Below are 19,477 nucleotides of genomic sequence, written 5' to 3'. Positions count from 1 at the left end.
ACTGACATGGAACAGATAGACAGACAGAAAGAGATATCAATCAGATTGTGAATGCTACCGATCTGCACAAGTAAATTAAAATGCCTTCCTCACAACTGTGTGAAAGACTTGGGTGATCTCAGTCAACTGCACTACAATTGACCTTGATGTCATCAGAACTAGGGAGTTTGCTTCTGAATTCTATCCTACTACGTTACCACGTCAGATGAGGACTGAGTTGGGAGGGGCTCCCACTCCCCTTGTGTACCTGCCAACATGCACAGTCTAAGTGAAAGGACTAGCCATTTGTGAGAGAAGTGTTGATGGTGTCTGAAGAGGGCATGAAAAACAACCACTAAAAAAAACAAAATCACCAACTTTCCAGCTGTTGGTTATGAATAGGTACAACTGATGAACACCCTAATCTCAGAGGCCTAGACATTGTCAATTAGACCTCAGCTAGTGGGTAAAGAATGCCTCAAGGAAGAAAGATGATTTCTTCTGGCAATGCCTCAACAGATCAAGAAACAATTGAATGTGCATGCTTAATGACACATCTATGGATAGCAAAACAGGACAGTAGCATTATCTCAGTTAGATAATCTAATCTACTGAACCAGGAGAAGGTCATTCAGCCCATCATGCATGGACTAACTCTTTAAAAAACGTATCCATTAGTCACACTCCCTTGCTTTTCCCTAGAAGAAAAGTTGAGATCTATTAACCATTTCCACTTTTGAAAAATAACATTGAATCTGCTTCCATTGCTATTTCAGTCAATATCCTTTCAATCAGCATTTCTACAAAAAAAATCCTACACAAAAACTAAGAGCCACCAGGGCCCAAAGCTCTGATACTCTCTCAATCTCCAGCTCTCGCTCCTTCAACACTATCCATAAAGCTATCACTTTGACCTTCTTTGTCCAGCCATCTTTATGTCTCCTGAACTGACTCAGTGACAAATTGTGTTTGTTCAACATGCCTATGATGCAGCTCATGAGGTTTTACCATTTTAAAAAGGTGCTGTACAAATGTGAACTTTTCTTGCAGATTACATCCCCTTTATCAATGCATTTATTAAAAGCTGGACAGACATATACAAGAAGCCAATTGCATCATTATTGTCTTTCTGGGGAGGAATTTTCCAGCTCTCCTTGGTCAAGTCAACATGACTTTAGTCCAATACCTTTTGTTTGATTCAATGCCCTCAAGTATTTATTGTCCATCCTTAGTCAATTAAGGGCCACACACATTTCAATGCTGGAAGAAAGAATCGGCAAGTGGCCGGCAACAAATACCAAAACCAACTGCTCTGCCACTCCAAATATAAACCAATCCATAACTGAGACACAGCATTATTTCTGCATATTTTAATAAAAAGAGAAGGCAGCTGATCTGAGCAGGCATTCTGCAAAAGTCACCGCTATAGAGAATACAAATAACACCGAGGTTTGTTGCAAATCAGGAAATGAAAGGAGGGAGAAATGTGAAAATAACAAATCACTAGAGAAGTGATAATAAGCACATTGTTAGAACAGTGAGCTGGCAGGACCCTGATCAATGTTCTAAGCAGGGGATCAGTGCACACTAATTCGCATATAGATCTACTGACTCCAGTTCAGGAAGCCTCTGCTGTACGCTGACTTAAAGTTAGTGGGAACATAGACCCAATAGGGTCTTGAGGGAAATTGCCTGTAAAATAGTTGATGCGTTGGTTTTAATTTTCTAAATCCCCTAGATTTTGGGGAAGGTTCCAATAGAATTGAAGATAATGAACCTAGTTCCTCTGTTCAAAGACAGAGAGAGATAGAAAGCAAGAAGCTACAGATGAAGCGGTAGATGCAGGTGCAGTTACAACATTTAAAAAGGATGCCTATAGAGGTAGATGAATAGGAAAAGGTTGAGGGGGATACGGGTCAACTGTAGGCAAATGGGGCCAGTTTAATTTGAGAAACCTGGTCAGCGTGGGTGAATTCGACCAAAGAATCTATTTCCATGATATATGACTCTATAACTGACCTCACCAGTTTGTCGGACATCTGTCATATTGTTAATGATGTTATAGCAGGGCTATAAAGTTAGATAGACGCAAAAATGTTTATAGTACAGGACATTCAGCCCAATATATCCTTGTCAGTTAAAGATCTGACAACATTAATCAATTGTTCACCTCTGGCCCAAAACCTTTGAAGATTGAGAATGCATAACTATTGCTCAAAAATGTGGAATTCGTGACTTAATCACCTTTGAAAGCAGTGAGGTCCAGGCATCCCACACCATTAATTTTTTCTAAAAAGAAACTCTTCTCTTGGCCTCTACCTCTTACTATAATGGTTGGTTAGAGTCTATTAATGAAAAAAGTGCCTTTCTAGCTGCTCTGTCTATAACCCTCAACCTTATACATCATTGTCAGGTGCCCTCTCGATTTTCACTGCTCCAAGCGGTAAACAACCCCAGTCTATCCTATCTTTCTTCATAGGTCAGACCCTCTGGCCTAGACAGCATCCTGGTAAATTCCCCAGTGCACCCTCACCACGGCAATTACATCCTTCCTATAATGGTGATGACCAGAACTTAATGCAGTACTCCAGTTGTGGTCTACCTAGTGATTTATATAGTTCTAACATCCCCTCTCTGCTCTCGGTTTTAACTATCCAAGCCTTGTAGGTAAGTATCCCTTACGTTACTTTAACCACTTTAAAGTACCTGCTACTTGCAGGGTTCAGTGTATTTGCACACAAAATTCCCTCCAAATCTTTAGTACATTCCATTGTCCTACCATTTATAGTATTATCTTTTGCCTGGTTGGTCCACTGCAACATCCTTTACCTCCCACTTTTCCAGGCCAAATTCCTTTGGCACCGCCCTGCCTGTCTGACCAGTCCACTGATATCCTCCTTAAGTTCACAGCTACCCACCACGCAAGTTACCATCCTACCAATTTTTGTGTTATACGCAAATGTATTGATTTTATCCCCTACAATGAAGTACAGATTATTAACGTGCACCACAATCAGCTAGCCCCAGCAAAGTGCCCTACAGAACCCCACTAAAACCAGAATCCCAGTCTCAAATATCCCTCTCACACTCCTATCAGCCACTTTTGGTTTGCCTTGTGTCCAATGGGCTCTCTCTTACTTGATCAATCTACTTGAGACATTATCAAACGCCTTGCAAAAGTCCAGGTTGAACGCATCACCTACATTACCCTCAACATTTCTGGTCATCTGCTCAGAAAACTCCTTCATATTCATCAAATAAGACCTTCCCTTAACAAATCCATGCCAACTATCCCCAGTTGATCTGGTCTCTAAGATCAGATGTATTATGTCCCTAAGAATCCTTTCTAACAACTTCCTCATCAAGGTTCGACTGATTGGCCTGTAAATTTCCTAGTCTACAGTTTCCCTTTTATTTTTAGAAAGGAACGGGACAGGTAATCTTCCAGTACCTCAACGGTGACCAGAGAGGACCTGAACTTGTTTTAATGGCAAAATTATTATTTATTCAAATCTTTTATGTACATATACAGGTACTAAAGCAGTTCTGTACAGACTTTCCATATCAAGGGAGAAAAACAAACATTGGAATGTGACATCTCCACAGTTGCAAAAACCAAAAGGCATTTCCTATTCATGCAGGACACTATTTACATACAAAACGATGCAAAAAGAGGGGTCCTGATAACTGAGCAGATCCTCATTCTATCTGGGCAGAAAGACTTTTGACAGTGGTCTTTCCTCACTGTAGCTTGGCAGCAGGTGACCCACAGCATGTAGTCCTGGACCTTGGAATGTGCTAGTCTGCAATATTCTAAATCAAGGTCAACTCCTTGTACTGGAAGACCGACAGGTTTCGGATAGACTGAAGAGCATCTTTCACCGAGGTGATGGCACTCCAAACATGTCGATGCTCGTCTTGGTGTGCATCCGGGGGAACAGCCAGCAAAAACACGCATGCTGCGTCATGGAACTACTCAGGACAAACCTTGACAACACTATTGCATCTCTCTCCCGAACTTTCATTTCAAAGGCACATTCCAACAGATGTGCGACAGTCTCTTCACCAGGCGTACAAGAGGGATATCACAGGTTGTGCCCGACTCACCACAGCCAGGTGATGTCCTGTTAATTGTTAGAAAGCTCTGGTGATGCGGCATTCTGCCAAATGACTGACAGTTTTCTCAGGGAATAACCCAACAGGAGCCACCCTCTCCTTTTCCAGCAGGGTCTCAAGGAAGCCAAATGCTGACAATCGTCTGATGGACTTGTGGTCAAAGGCATTTTCCATGAGGTAGAAGTGATTAGGTATTGGCCCAATACCTAGAGTATTTTGCAGCAACGAAGCCAGGCCCATGCTTTGTAACATCAGGAACAGGCAGTACTTCAATATGCAGTGACACTTGACGGTTGCACACCAAGGGTTTACCCACAGCTTGATGCAGTTGCACACGACAGTGGCCATCAGAATGCAGGCAGCATTGGGTATGTCCTTCCCCTCCTTATCCAGAGCTTTACATATGGTGTCCTTGCAGACAGTGTCCATCTTTGACCGCCAAATGAAGTGAAAGATGGCTCAGGTGATTGCAATGGTGCTGGCTCAGGGAATGGGCCAGACCTGAATCATATACAGCAACACCAAGCATACCTCACATCTAATGACCAGGTTTTTACCCACAAAAGAGAGTGAGCGGTGTTCCAACACAGCTAACTTTTGCCTCACTTTGAGGATTTGCTCCTCCCAAGATTTTTTGCACACCAACTCCTCTGAACCACATTCCCAGCTCGTTCAAAAAGGCTTGATGGCTAAAGGGGATAAAAGGATCAGTCGACCCAGTTCCCAAAGAACATGGCCTCACTCTTGCCTCAGCTCCTGAGGCTAGCTCGAACCGCTCACAAACGCGCACCGACAGCGGATCGAAGCAGAAAACGGTGATGTCATCCATGTACAGGGAGGTTTTGACTACTAGCCTCAGCTGCCTTGAACAGTCACTCGTCTCAGGCTCACACCCTTCCTGATGGGCTCCTCAAGGTTTCTATATAACACACAAACAAGGCAGGGTACTTGTGGGAGTCCTGCTTGACTCGAGAGATCGGATCAGGAAGCTTTCCGATTCCCAACCATTGATTGAGACTGTGCTAGCGACGTTGTAGAGCAGTCAGATCCAATTGTGGATTCTGTTCCCAAGCCCATGCTTGAGCGCTAATTCCTTCTATAGGTGAGCGATATTCTATCAAAAGGTCCTCTCCTGGTCCAGGCTGATGAGACAGGTGCCTAGCCCCTCTGTCTTGCACGTAGACAATTACATCCCTGAGGACTGCAATGCTCAGAGCTTCCTGCCTGGTCTTGGTCCTGAAAATTACTGTCAGGGCTGCAGTACTTAATGCCTTCTCTCCTTAACAGCCTGGGATACACCTCACCCAGGCCTGCAGGTTTATCCACTTTTAAGTCACTCAACTCATTGGTACCTCTCTTTGTTAATTTCTAATATTTCACAGTCAGCCACCCTACCTCTTTTCACTGCTCCCACATCATCTCAGTTGTCAAACCGAAGTCCTGCTACCCAGTTCGTCCCTCAATTAGGATCAGATACAAAGCCTTTCCACTCCACATTGCCCACGCCCATTGCAGATGTGCACCTTCACAACAATCCCAATCATGGCAGCATTGAAAGCCACAAACTGCATCTCTCTTCGTCAAATCGAAGCTCTGAATCTTCCCCTTCTCTCAGGGGAAGGGCCTGCAGTCCAGCTTGATGGATTACTGGTTGCTGCTTCTGATGTTCAGTCCTATTCTAGTTCCTGACTCTCCAGCCCCCATCCACATTTTTGACCAATCTGGCCAGCAGGCACTAATGCTTAAAAAAATACTTTCCCACTGAGATAGGTAAGATCTCTAATTTATCAGCTTTACTGGATTTTACCAACAGCCTTACTATTCACAAAGAAGCTGACAAGAGCAACAGTGGTCCAATTTACCATGTTGTAAAAAGGACATAACCACGTACCTTCAGTTTAAGATCCACATCTCAACCTTAATTTGTTTTGCCAATGTAAAGCTCATCTTCTGATTTTTCACAGGGTCATACAAGGGACTGACAAAAAAAATACAATGCAGTTCAACTCTGCCAATCAGCCCCACACACACACAGCTATGCTCAGTGCCCCAGCAGATTTCATTACCTCATCTGTTAATGCATTAGATCATCGCTTTCTAAAGCTCTCTCCAACTAAATAGGACCCACCCATCCTTTATTGGTAGTGATGGGTCAGCGCTGGCCAAGCCAGATTTAGAATGGCTCAGTGGGGATACTGTGTGACTGGAACAGTCTATGGATCACTTATTGTTACCACTGCGGCAAGGAAACGATTAAACATCACAAGCTTTCAGTGGGAAAACAGAGATCTCATTAATTCTTTTCTCAAAAGCATGAAGTAAATAATCATAGGGACTCAAAGCAAACCTCCCATGTAATATACTAAACAAGTGTCTCTGTTTTGGTGTTTATTCCACAGACAGTGAGGAAAGAAATTGCTGTCAAAGATGCTGTTATATGAATATTCACTATTCTGGAGGTTAAATATTTGCCAATTTAACAGAGCTTCAGCCTCATTCATAAACACAAAGACAAAGAATCACCCTCAGCCATTTTAATTCAATAATATTTTCAGTTATAGGAGCTGTTATAGATTACACTGTTTCTCTCTTATCATTACCATACCTCATTTGTATTCTCACTATATAAAAGACGGCAAGGTGACTTACATTTATGTGGCACCTTTCACAATCTCATGGCAAGTAAGGGCATTTTACAGCCAATAAAATGATGCCTTTTGAAAAGCACATGCTATTGTACTGTAGGAAACACAGCAACCAGTTTGCGCACAGCAAGCTCCCACAAGTACCCACTAATAACGGCCAGACATCCTGTTTATAGTGAAATTCGAGGTTGTTGTTTCCCCAGAACTTAGAACAGCAGGTTCCTGGCTCATGCAGCTGATTCATATTTGTTGAATTCCTTCAAGGAAAACCAGGATCGTGTTCTTGATGCTGAAATCATCTTGTGAAAAGGGAATCTTATGTAGCAGGGAATTGTCTGAGCCAATGTGATCCCCAATGAGCAATGTCCCCAAAATGGGCCTGGAATTTGATCTGGCCTTTCATCTCTCACAGGAGATTACGTAAATGTCACAATATGTGTGGATTACCTAGAATTGTAGGCAATCATTATTCACATGATGTGGGCATTGTCCATCTCTAATTGCCCTTGGGAAGGTGATGGTAAGTTGCCATCTTGAACAGTTGTAGCCCCACAGAAGGCACACGTTGCCAGTAGGATGCAACTTGCAGCAACCAAAAAAATCCAGTTAGTCATTGTTCCTTTGTGTTATGACACATGTATGGCTACTCTACATTGCAAACCAACACCAACAGCATGGAATCAATTCCTGCATTGGCCGAGGCTCTTTCTCGGCTGCTCCCCTCCCTCACCTGAGGCATGATGAGGAGTCAGTCATCTCTCTCTCTCTCTCTCGCTCTCTCTCTCTCTCTCTCTGAGAGCGCGCACGCGCGAGCGCGAGAGAGAGAGAGAGAGAGCGCGCGAGAGACTCTATGGTCCACCAGGATTATAACAACTTCATGTATACCTATAACTCACTGATCTCGTGTCGAGTACAATGTGATGAGGAGGGTAGGAGATTAGATGATTACAAAATTACATGATAGCATGAAAGCAAATTCCATGGTTTTCTTAAGTTTTGGGCACTTTGCACCTTTTGATGAAGTGGCTAGAATTAACATGACATGCTGAATAACTATTTTATTGGTGGCCTACACAGAAAAACCCCAGCTTGCTCAACCTCTCATAAGACCTACCCTCCCATCCAGGCAGCATCTTGGTAAATCTCATGTACCCTCTCTAAAGCTTCCACATCTTTCCTGTAATGAGGTTACCAGAACTGAACACAATATTTCAAGTGTGGTCTAACCAGAGCTTTATCAAGCTGCAGCATAACCTCAATTCCCCTGCCAATGAAAGTCAACACACCATATGCCTTCTTTACAACCTTATCAACTTGGTGGTGACTTTGAGGGATTTATAGACATGGATCTCAAGATCCCTCTGTTCCTCTACACTGCCAAAAATACTGCCATTAACCCTGCATTCTGTATTCAAATTTGATTTTCCTAAATGAATCACTTCACATTTTTCTGGGTTGAATTCCATCCACCACTTCTTTGCCTAGTTCTGCATCCTGTTAATGTCCTGTTGCAACCTACAACAACTCTCCACATTATCCACAACTCCACCAGTCTTCTTGTCATCGGCAAAATTACTAACCCACTCTTCCAGTTCCTCATCCAGGTAATTTATAAAGATCACAGAGGTTCCAGAACAGATCCTTGCAGAACAGCACTTGTCACCAAGCTCCAGGCTGAATACTTTCCATCTACTACCACCCTGTCTTCTATTGGACAGCCAGTTTTGTATCCAGACAGCCAAAATTTCCCAGAATCCCATGCCTCCTTACTTTCTGAATGAGCCTCCCATCGGGATCCTTATCAAGGGCCTTGCTAAAATCCATGTATACCACATCCACTTCTCTGCCTTCAGTGTGTTTTGTTACATCTCAAACAATTCAATAAGTCTTGAGACACATGACCTGCCCCTCACACAGCCATGCTGACTATTTCTAATCAAACTGTGCTTTTGCAAATAATCAAATACTGTCTCTCAGAATCCTCTCCAATAATTTCCCCACCACAGCAGTAAGACTGACTGGTCTACAATCGCCATTCCTTTTCTTGAACAAGGAAATAATATTTGCCACCCTCCAATCATCTGGCACTCCTCCAGTGGAGAGCGAGGACTTATCAATCATGTTTTTCAAAATTTCTAGCACATCCTCCTTCCTAACACCAACCTGTTCAAGCATATCATCCTGTTTCATGCTGTCCTCACAAATGTCAAAAGGTCCCTCTCACTGGTGACTACTGAAGCAAATATTCATTAAAGGTATAGCTTAGTGAACAATCACATGTCAGGGATTCAGTAAATAAATTAACCCTTGGAGTTAAAACAGTAACTGGAGAGTTTGAGTTACAAGGAGAGGCTGCATAGTTCCAGACTTTATTCATTGGAGCATAGGGGTTGAGGGCTGACCTTATAGAAGCTTATAACATCACGAGAGGCATAAATAAAAAGTGAATAGCAAAAGGGCTGTTCCTTGTTCAAAACTAGGAAGGCTTCTTTCTTATTTAAAAAGGTGAGAGGAAAATGACATTTTTAAAAAAAAAGGGACCTGAAGCACAGAGATAATGGGAACTGCAGATGCTGGAGATTCCAAGGTACTAAAATGTGAGGCTGGATGAACACAGCAGGCCAAGCAGCATCCCAGGAGCACAAAAGCTGACGTTTCGGGCCTAGACCATTCATCAGAGAGGGGGATGGGGGGAGGGAACTGGAATAAATAGGGAGAGAGGGGGAGGCGGACCGAAGATGGAGAGTAAAGAAGATAGGTGGAGAGAGTGTAGGTGGGGAGGTAGGGAGGGGATAGGTCAGTCCAGGGAAGACGGACAGGTCAAGGAGGTGGGATGAGGTTAGTAGGTAGCTGGGGGTGCGGCTTGGGGTGGGAGGAAGGGATGGGTGAGAGGAAGAACCGGTTAGGGAGGCAGAGACAGGTTGGACTGGTTTTGGGATGCAGGGGGTGGGGGGGGGGGGGGTGGGGGGGGGGGGGGGTGGGGGGGGGGTGGGGGGGGGTGGGGGGGGGGGGCGGGGGGGGCGGGGGGGGGCGCGGGGGGGTGGGGGGGGGGGCGGGGGGGGGTGGGGGGGGCGGGGGGGGGGGGGAAGAGCTGGGCTGGTTGTGTGGTGCAGTGGGGGGAGGGGATGAACTGGGCTGGTTGAGGGATGCAGTAGGGGAAGGGGAGATTTTGAAACTGGTGAAGTCCACATTGATACCATATGGCTGCAGGGTTCCCAGGCGGAATATGAGTTGCTGTTCCTGCAACCTTCGGGTGGCATCATTGTGGCATTGCAGGAGGCCCATGATGGACATGTCATCAAGAGAATGGGAGGGGGAGTGGAAATGGTTTGCGACTGGGAGGTGCAGTTGTCTGTTGCGAACTGAGCGGAGGTGTTCTGCAAAGCGGTCCCCAAGCCTCCGCTTGGTTTCCCCAATGTAGAGGAAGCCGCACCGGGTACAGTGGACGCAGTATACCACATTGGCAGATGTGCAGGTGAACCTCTGCTTGATGTGGAATGTCATCTTGGGGCCTGGGATGGGGGTGAGGGAGGAGGTGTGGGGACAAGTGTAGCATTTCCTGCGGTTGCAGGGGAAGGTGCCGGGTGTGGTGGGGTTGGAGGGCAGTGTGGAGCGAACAAGGGAGTCACGGACAGAGTGGTCTCTCCGGAAAGCAGACAGGGGAGGGGATGGAAAAATGTCTTGGGTGGTGGGGTCGGATTGTAAATGGCGGAAGTGTCGGAGGATAATGCGTTGTATCCGGAGGTTGGTAGGGTGGTGTGTGAGAACGAGGGGGATCCTCTTGGGGCGGTTGTGGCGGGGGCGGGGTGTGAGGGATGTGTCGCGGGAAATGCGGGAGACGCGGTCAAGGGCGTTCTCGATCACCGTGGGGGGAAAGTTGCGGTCCTTAAAGAACTTGGACATCTGGGATGTGCGGGAGTGGAATGTCTTATCGTGGGAGCAGATGCGGCGGAGGCGGAGGAATTGGGAATAGGGGATGGAATTTTTGCAGGAGGGTGGGTGGGAGGAGGTGTATTCTAGGTAGCTGTGGGAGTCGGTGGGCTTGAAATGGACATCAGTTACAAGCTGGTTGCCTGAGATGGAGACTGAGAGGTCCAGGAAGGTGAGGGATGTGCTGGAGATGGCCCAGGTGAACTGAAGGTTGGGGTGAAAGGTGTTGGTGAAGTGGATGAACTGTTCGAGCTCCTCTGGGGAGCAAGAGGCGGCGCCGATACAGTCATCAATGTACTGGAGGAAGAGGTGGGGTTTGGGGCCTGTGTAGGTGCGGAAGAGGGACTGTTCCACGTAACCTACAAAGAGGCAGGCATAGCTGGGGCCCATGCGGGTGCCCATGGCCACCCCCTTAGTCTGTAGGAAGTGGGAGGAGTCAAAAGAGAAGTTGTTGAGTGTGAGGACGAGTTCAGCTAGACGGATGAGAGTGTCGGTGGAGGGGGCCTGGTCGGGCCTGCGGGACAGGAAGAAGCGGAGGGCCTTGAGTCCATCTCCATGCGGAATGCAGGTGTACAGGGACTGGACGTCCATGGTGAATATGAGGTGTTGGGGGCCAGGGAATTGGAAGTCCTGGAGGAGGTGGAGGGCGTGGGTGGTGTCACGGACGTAGGTGGGGAGTTCCTGGACCAAAGGGGAGAAAATGGAGTCCAGATAGGTGGAGATGAGTTCGGTGGGGCAGGAGCAGGCTGAGACGATGGGTCGACCAGGGCAGGCAGGTTTGTGGATTTTGGGAAGGAGATAGAAACGGGCCGTGCGGGGTTGGGGAACAATGAGGTTGGAGGCTGTGGGTGGGAGGTCCCCTGAGGTGATGAGGTCGTGAATGGTGTTGGAGATGATGGTTTGCTGCTCGGGTGTGGGGTCATGATTGAGGAGGCAGTAGGAGGTGGTGTCGGAGAGTTGGCGTCTGGCCTCGGCGATGTAGAGGTCAGTGCACCATACTACCACTGCGCCACCCTTGTCTGCGGGTTTGGTGGTGAGTTTGGGGTTGGAGCGGAGGGAGCGGAGGGCTGCCCGTTCTGCGGGGGAGATTTGACCTGTCCGTCTTCCCTGGACTGACCTATCCCCTCCCTACCTCCCCACCTACACTCTCTCCACCTATCTTCTTTACTCTCCATCTTCGGTCCGCCTCCCCCTCTCTCCCTATTTATTCCAGTTCCCTCCCCCCATCCCCCTCTCTGATGAAGGACCTGAAGCACAACCTTTTCCACACAGAATTGTTCATATGTGGAACACAGGTACAATTATAACATTTAAAAAACATTTGGATCGGTGCATGAATAGGAAAGTTTTAAAAAGGCAACAAAAACAGAAATTACTGTAAAAAGCTCAGCAGGTCTGGCAGCATCTATGAAGAGAAATCAGTCAACATTTCGGGTTTGTCAGAACTGGTTTTTAAGGTTTAGAGAAATGAGCCAAACACAGGCACGTGGGACTAGTTTGGACCAAAAAGTCTGTTTCTGTGCTGAATGATTCTGTGACTCTAAGTCAGGACAGAATGTTGTTTGGGAGGGTGCTATTGAAGAGGCCTTGGTAAGTGATTCATGTGGATAGCACACACTGCCGCCACTGAGCGTCAGTGTTCAAGGGAGTGAAGGTTGAAGCTGGTGGATCAAGTGGACTGTTATTCTGGGTGGGTTCAATCTTAGTGCTGCTGGAGCAGTACTCATCCGGAGAATAGTTTCAGTTTGTTTTAATTTTTGGAGACTGTCAGGCTGGGTGAGCTGAAGCAGTGAATCAATTTGCCTTCATTTCAACGTAACATAACCGAAGCCTACGTTTGAAATAGGGCTATTGTATGAGGGGGAGATGGATCCTGTTTTAAAGCAAGTAAGAGGATGCTTTAAAAGTGACTATTAATATCCATTTCCAAACCCAGAATACACTTCAGATAGTAGTTAACATTTTGACAACTAGCCATGAGAATGTGAAATGGAAATATTTCAATCTAAGAAGAAACATTATGTACAGCATGCAGTATTTTAACAGGTTCCAGTGTGTGTCTCTTTGGATCTACAATCATTTGTTAACACAAAGGTTGGTACTTGACATTTCACAGGACCATTGTCTGAATTGGCACTGAGCTGGTAAAGACGTGGCATCTGCAGTGTATCACTGATTATCCATTGTAAAATCCAGGCAGATGCAAACGCTTATACTCATCAAGAAGCACTTGCCCGTAAAATGAGCAATCTTCTTGTTATATTCCCTATAGAGTATTATGTATCTGAATATTCAAAAACACGAATAGTGCCTTCTCACTTGTAATAGTGGAAAGATGATCATGCCCAATAGTTTATTTGAATTTACAAAGTTTAATTTGGATACAGGCAGAATCAGGCCTTGGGACCACTTAAATCTCTCAGCAGGGACTTGATATCAAGGAAAACAAAACCAACAGGGAGGAAGTGAATGGTGACAACACAGGCCTATCATCCAACTGAACAACTCCCCCACTCACTATCCTACAACACCATGCTCCTCTCATTCAGTCTACTGCCTTTGTGTGAGCTCTTTGAAACTGCTGAGATACAGTCCCACTAGGCCTAGTTCTATAGCTCTGAAAGAAAACGTATCCCCTTCCAGTGGGGGAGCTGAAAAGCAACATGATAAAAACATTTATATAGCAAGTGATTACAGTTCAGATGCACTGCCTGAAAGGATGGTGGAAGCAGGTTCAATCCTGGCTTCCGAGACAGAACGGGACAAGGACCTGAACAAAAAGAACTTGCAGGACCCTAGAGAAACAGGCAGCGAATGGGATGTGCTAGTTCGCTCTTACAGAAAGCCAGCAGAGGCTTGATGGCCTGAATGGCATCATTTGGTGGTTCTATTAATCCGTTTTCAGTTTGAAAACTACTGTTGAATCTGCATCCACAAGCCTTTCATACATTGCATCCTAGATCAAGAGAGCTGGCTGTGTAAAAATGTTTACTCAATCACCTGTTCCAGTTCTTTGCCAATTTATCTTAAACTTCTATCCTTTACCAGTGCAAACAGTTTCTCCTTGAATCTGTCAAAACTCAATAATGTTAAAACCCTAAGCAGGCTAAACAACTTTTCTCCACTCAATCGCACAGCTCAAGTCCCACATTGTTGGTACGAGGCTGGAAAATCTCTTCAGGATACTCTGTTCTATTAAGCAATTGGTGGGTTGAGTCTACACCTTAGGAAGGTGAAAAGTATCCTTGAGAGAGAGCACAAAAAAAAACTGAGCAGAATGGGTAGTAGTGATAAGGGATTTGATATAAAAAGGTTTGATTGGAGAGGTAAAAAGTTGTTCCCCTTGGAACAAAAAGGTGATTGGTGGCACATTTGAGGGTAGGAGAGATTTATGACAGTTTTAAACAGTTGAAGACAACACCATGTGGAGCTGGAGGAACACAGCGGGTCAGGCGGCATCAAGAGGAGCAGGAAAGCTGGTGTTTCAGGTCAGGAAACTTCTTCAGATCCTTTCTGAAAAAGGATCCCAAACCAAAACATCAGCTTTCCTGCTCCTCTGATGCCTGGCCTGCAGCGTTCCTCCAGCTCCTGATTGCGATCTATTGACTCCAGCATCCGCAGTTCTTGCCATCTCTTAGATGGAGGAAGGCTGGTTTCCTTAGCTGATGGTACAGAGCATTCACTAGGCGTTGCAAGGTTTAAATTCTTTTAGCAACAGCACACATGCAAGGTAAAGCATCATTTTATGATTAAGCAATAATGTTCTGAAACAGACTACCTACAAACAGTGATGAAAGCAGAGGGGAACAATGATTTCGAAAAAAAAATTTAATTCGATAATTTTAAGAGGGAAATAAAATCTTAGTTCTACAGGCATAGAGTAGGAGACTGGAATGAATCAAACTGCTCTACATCCATGCCAGAGCCAGCATCAACTCAATGGACGAAATGGTCTCTTTCTGCGCCATTAGGATACTTTGATGCCCTGCTCTTGCCAATCACATCACCAACTCAAAAGCTAGAAACTAGGAAACTGCAGTTGCTTCTGGGAAAATCCCCAGGATTGGGAGTGACTAATCCTGGTGAGACTGTCCAAAACAAACAGTGAGAGAGATGCACAATAAACTAGACAAAAAGAGAGTCACGCAGTCTTTGATGTTTATCTGACCCTTTTATCCCCAGATGACATTTCCTCTGTCAAAGCATTGCTCTGCTGAATGAGATAAATTGCAAGAATAAGCACTAGGATATTTCAGCCCCAGGCTGTGCTCTCACAAAGAATATTTAATTTACTGCTTCTGGCTGTACCCAAAATGGGACATGGAATTCAACTAACAATCAAAATCCTTTTTCACAAGCATAATCCTCCTCATCCCCCTTGATGCATGCATTTCTAAGTGGAAAATGTTCCGTATGTAAAGCTTTGGTCTTGCGCCATCACTTTTGTCATTTAATCCCTCCTTCCAATGTTGCAGACCCTCATTTATTCTTCCCAACCCTCCACCCCCGCTATACTTGCTGTAAACTGTTCAATCCCATCATTTCCAGTTCTGATAAAGGTCATTGAACATGGAGCTTTACTAAGGTTTTTTCAAAAAATTCACAAATTCATAACAGAAAAGCTACCTGACCTGCTGACTATTTTCCAGCATGTTCTGCTTGCATTTCAGTTTTCCAGCATCCACTGTATTTTCCCTGCCTTATTCGGCTGTTTCCCACTCGTGGGTATTAACGATTTTATTTATATATTGAAGTTGTGTGTCTATTGATGCCAACAATGCCAATGGTGGGGTGGGTGCGAGGAGTCACAGCATGCTGTGTATTAAGCAGCAAATCTGTAACAAGAGTCAACACTGGATCAGCTGCAAATGTAATGAAAAAACAATTAGAGATGATGGATGCCAAGTTTAGAACATGAGAGAAAAAAAAACTACCAATGGTAGAGTCATATCAAATCTTCAGTAAGGAAACAGCCTAAACCTAACTGTTGCCTATTCTCCTGAGCTGCCTCAATCTCAGCCTGTCAGTGGGCCCCTTACTCCCTTCATCTTATTTATGCTTTTCTAACCACCTCTGCTGCATGGTGTGGTAGGTTCACATTCTTATTACTCTACATGTAAATGGGTGTCACCAAGTACCCCTAATGGATTTAATGCTTGTAATCATAACTCCCAATTTTAGTCTTGATCACAAGTGGCATCATAGATTCCCTACAGTGTGAAAACAGGTCATTCATCCCATCAAAGATAATGGGAACTGCAGATGCTGGAGAATCCAAGATAATAAAATGTGAGGCTGGACGAACACAGCAGGCCAAGCAGCATCTCAGGAGCACAAAAGCAGACCTTTCGGACCTAGACCCTTCATCAGAGAGGGGGACGGGGTGAGGGTTCTGGAATAAATAGGGAGAGAGGGGGAGGTGGACCGAAGATGGAGAAAAGAAGATAGGTGGAGAGGAGAGTATAGGTGGGGAGGTAGGGAGGGGATAGGTCAGCCCAGGGAAGACGGACAGGTCAAGTAGGTGGGATGAGGTTAGTAGGTAGATGGGGGTGCGGCTTGGGGTGGGAGGAAGGGATGGGTGAGAGGAAGAACAGGTTAGGGAGGCAGAGACAGGTTGGACTGGTTTTGGGATGCAGTGGGTGGAGGGGAAGAGCTGGGCTGGTTGTGTGGTGAAGTGGGGGCATGGGGACGAACTGGGCTGGTTTAGGGATGCGGTGGGGGAAGGGGAGATTTTGAAACTGGTGAAGTCCACATTGATACCATTAGGCTGCAGGGTTCCCAGGCGGAATATGAGTTGCTGTTCCTGCAACCTTCGGGTGGCATCATTGTGGCACTGCAGGAGGCCCATGATGGACATGCCATCTAAAGAATGGGAGGGGGAGTGGAAATGGTTTGCGACTGGGAGGTGCAGTTGTTTGCTGCGAACTGAGCGGAGGTGTTCTGCAAAGCGGTCCCCAAGCCTCCGCTTGGTTTCCCCAATGTATAGGAAGCCACACCAAGTACAGTGGATGCAGTATACCACATTGGCAGATGTGCAGGTGAACCTCTGCTTAATGTGGAATGTCATCTCAGGGCCTGGGATAGGGGTGAGGGAGGTGGTGTGGGGGCAAGTGTAGCATTTCCTGCGGTTGCAGGGGAAGGTGCCGGGTGTGGTGGGGTTGGAGGGCAGTGTGGAGCGAACAAGGGAGTCACGGAGAGACCGGTCTCTCCAGAAAGCAGACAGGGGAGGGGATGGAAAAATGTCTTGGGTGGTGGGGTCGGATTGTAGAAGGCGGAAGTGTCGGAGGATGATGCGTTGTATCCGGAGGTTGGTGGGGTGGTGTGTGAGAACGAGGGGGATCCTCGTTGTGCGGTTGTGGCGGGGGCGGGGTGTGAGGGATGTGTTGCGGGAAATACGGGAGACGCGGTCAAAGGCATTCTCGATCACTGTGGGGGGGAAGTTGCGGTCCTTAAAGAACTTGGACATCTGGGATGTGCGGGAGTGGACTGCCTCATTGTGGGAGCAGATGCGGCGGAGGCGGAGGAATTGGGAATAGGGGATGGAATTTTTGCAAGAGGGTGGGTGGGAGGAGGTGTATTCTAGGTAGCTGTGGGAGTCGGTGGGCGTGAAATGGACATCAGTTACAAGCTGGTTGCCTGAGATGGAGACTGAGAGGTCCAGGAAGATGAGGGATGTGCTGGAGATGGCCCAGGTGAACTGAAGGTTGGGGTGGAAGGTATTGGTGAAGTTGATGAACTGTTCGCGCTCCACTGGGGAGCAAGAGGCTGCGCCGATACAGTCAATGTACCGGAGGAAGAGGTGGGGTTTGAGGCCTGTGTAGGTGCGGAAGAGGGACTGTTCCACGTAACCTACAAAGAGGCAGGCATAGCTGGGGCCCATGCGGGTGCCCATGGCAACCCCCTTAGTCTGTAGGAAGTGGGAGGAGTCAAAAGAGAAGTTGTTGAGGGTGAGGACGAGTTTGGCTAGGCGGATGAGGGTGTCGGTGGAGGGGGACTGGTCGGGCCTGCGGGACAGGAAGAAGCGGAGGGCCTTGAGGCCATCTGCATGCGGAATGCAGGTGTATTAGGGACTGGACGTCCATGGTGAAGATGAGGTGTTGGGGGCCAGGGAATTGGAAGTCCTGGAGGTGGAGGGCGTGGGTGGTGTCACGGACGTAGGTGGGGAGTTCCTGGACCAAAAGGGAGAAAATGGAGTCCAGATAGGTGGAGATGAGTTCGGTGGGGCAGGAGCAGGCTGAGACGATGGGTCGACCAGGGCAGGCAGGTTGGTGGATTTTGGGATGGAGATAGAAACGGGCCGTGCGGGGTTGGGGGACAATGAGGTTGGAGGCTGTGGGTGGGAGGTCCCCTGAGGTGATGAGGTCATGAATGGTGTTGGAGATGATGGTTTGGTGCTCGGGGGTGGGGTCATGATCGAGGGGGCGGTGGCAGTAGGTGGTGGTGTTGGAGAGTTGGCGTCTGGCCTCGGCGATGTAGAGGTCAGTGCGCCATACTACCACTGCGCCACCCTTGTCTGCGGGTTTGATGGGTGAGGTTGGGGTTGGAGCGGAGGGCTGCCCGTTCTGCGGGGGGGGGGGGGGGGGTTGGAGTGGGTGAGAGGGGTGGAGAGGTTGAGGTGGTTAATGTCTTGACGGCAGTTGGAGATGAAGAGGTCGAGGGAGGGTAGGAGGCCTGGGGGTGGTGTCCAGGAGGAGGACTTGTGTTGGAAGCGGGTGAAGGGGTCAGTGGAGGGAGGGTTAGGCTCCCGGTTGAAGAAGTAGGCAGGGAGGCGAAGACGGCGGAAAAACTGCTCCATGTCCAATCATGACGGGTATGCGTTGATGTGTGGTTGTAGGGGGACAAAGGTGAGCCCCTTACTAAGGGCTGACCATTTGTCCTCAGTCAGTGGGAGGTCTGGGGGTATGGTGAAGATGCGGCAGGGCTCAGTGTGGTTGTCTCCTCTGGGGTTGCTGGCTGTGGAGGTTGTGGGCGGAGCGATGAGGTCGTCGGCCGTGGGCGGGGTTCCGTCAGCGGTTGGAGTATCGGGGTGGGTGGCAGCAGCTGCGGTGAGGGTGGTGTGTGAGGTGTTGTAACTGCAAGTGGAGGTGGTGACTGCAGCAGCGGTTCCGGAAGTGGTGTGGCCGGCGGAGGCGGATGTGATGTTATCGGTGGGGTCTCCGGCCATGTCCTCATGGTCAATAGCGGCGGGTGCATGGTGGGGGAGGGGCAGGGACGGACTCGGGATTTGGGAGGCGCAGGAATCCTCTTGTGGGTGGCAGGGGCCAGTGAGTTGGTTGAACTTACGATTTTTGGTGTCCAGTAAAGCTGAGTGAAACTGAATGTTCAGTCTGTGGATCCTGCGGAGGATAAAAAACAGCAGGGGTCCTTTGCAGGTCTGGGAGAGGGAGGCTCTGAGCTGGGGCAGGCTGGATTGCAGTGTGTGGAGGTGCCGGCGCATGGCTGCGAGTGTCTGTTTCAGGAGTCGCAGGGAGAAACGCTTCTGAAGGGTCTGAATATTCTGGGTGTAGAGGTGGTCACGGTTGGGGCCAAATTGGGAAGGCTGAAATGTGGACTGTAGTCCCTTGGGGATGATCTGGTTCCGTAGGCAGGTGCTGAGGAAGGTGATGTGGCTGTGGTACCTGGTTTGCTTCAGGACATGGTCGAGCAGTTTCAAGGCCGAAGAGATTACAAGAGAGTTGCAAAGGGGGAAGAGATTCCCTGAGGTTGGTCCGGAGGGAGGAGGGTAACTTCTTCAGGTTAGGCATCCCTGGAAGAGGCTTCGCAGTGAGGTTAAAATAGTATCAGAGATAATGGGAACTGCAGATGCT

The 19,477-nt window shown here is 47.5% G+C and overlaps 1 protein-coding gene across 9 annotated transcripts in view; it reads right to left on the bottom strand.

Annotated features, from left to right (window-relative positions):
• Positions 1–19,477, bottom strand: part of mapk8ip1b (mitogen-activated protein kinase 8 interacting protein 1b) — a 144,314-nt gene that overhangs the window by 52,053 nt on the left and 72,784 nt on the right. The window contains exon 2 of one of the 9 annotated variants that reach the window (XM_048546085.2): positions 15,302–15,532. The exons of 7 other annotated variants lie outside the window; for them this stretch is intronic. In XM_048546085.2, the coding sequence (XP_048402042.1) occupies positions 15,302–15,322 (21 nt within the window). In that variant the 5' untranslated portion in view covers positions 15,323–15,532. Of the gene's footprint in view, positions 1–5,986; positions 6,098–15,301; positions 15,533–19,477 lie in introns of those variants that run through there. One more of the 9 variants, XM_048546086.2, reaches the window with a different exon arrangement.

The sequence above is a fragment of the Stegostoma tigrinum genome, chromosome 17, assembly GCF_030684315.1.
Source record: "Stegostoma tigrinum isolate sSteTig4 chromosome 17, sSteTig4.hap1, whole genome shotgun sequence".
NCBI classification, from domain to species: Eukaryota; Metazoa; Chordata; class Chondrichthyes; order Orectolobiformes; family Stegostomatidae; genus Stegostoma; species Stegostoma tigrinum.
This window is presented reverse-complemented; position numbering and strand designations above follow the sequence as displayed.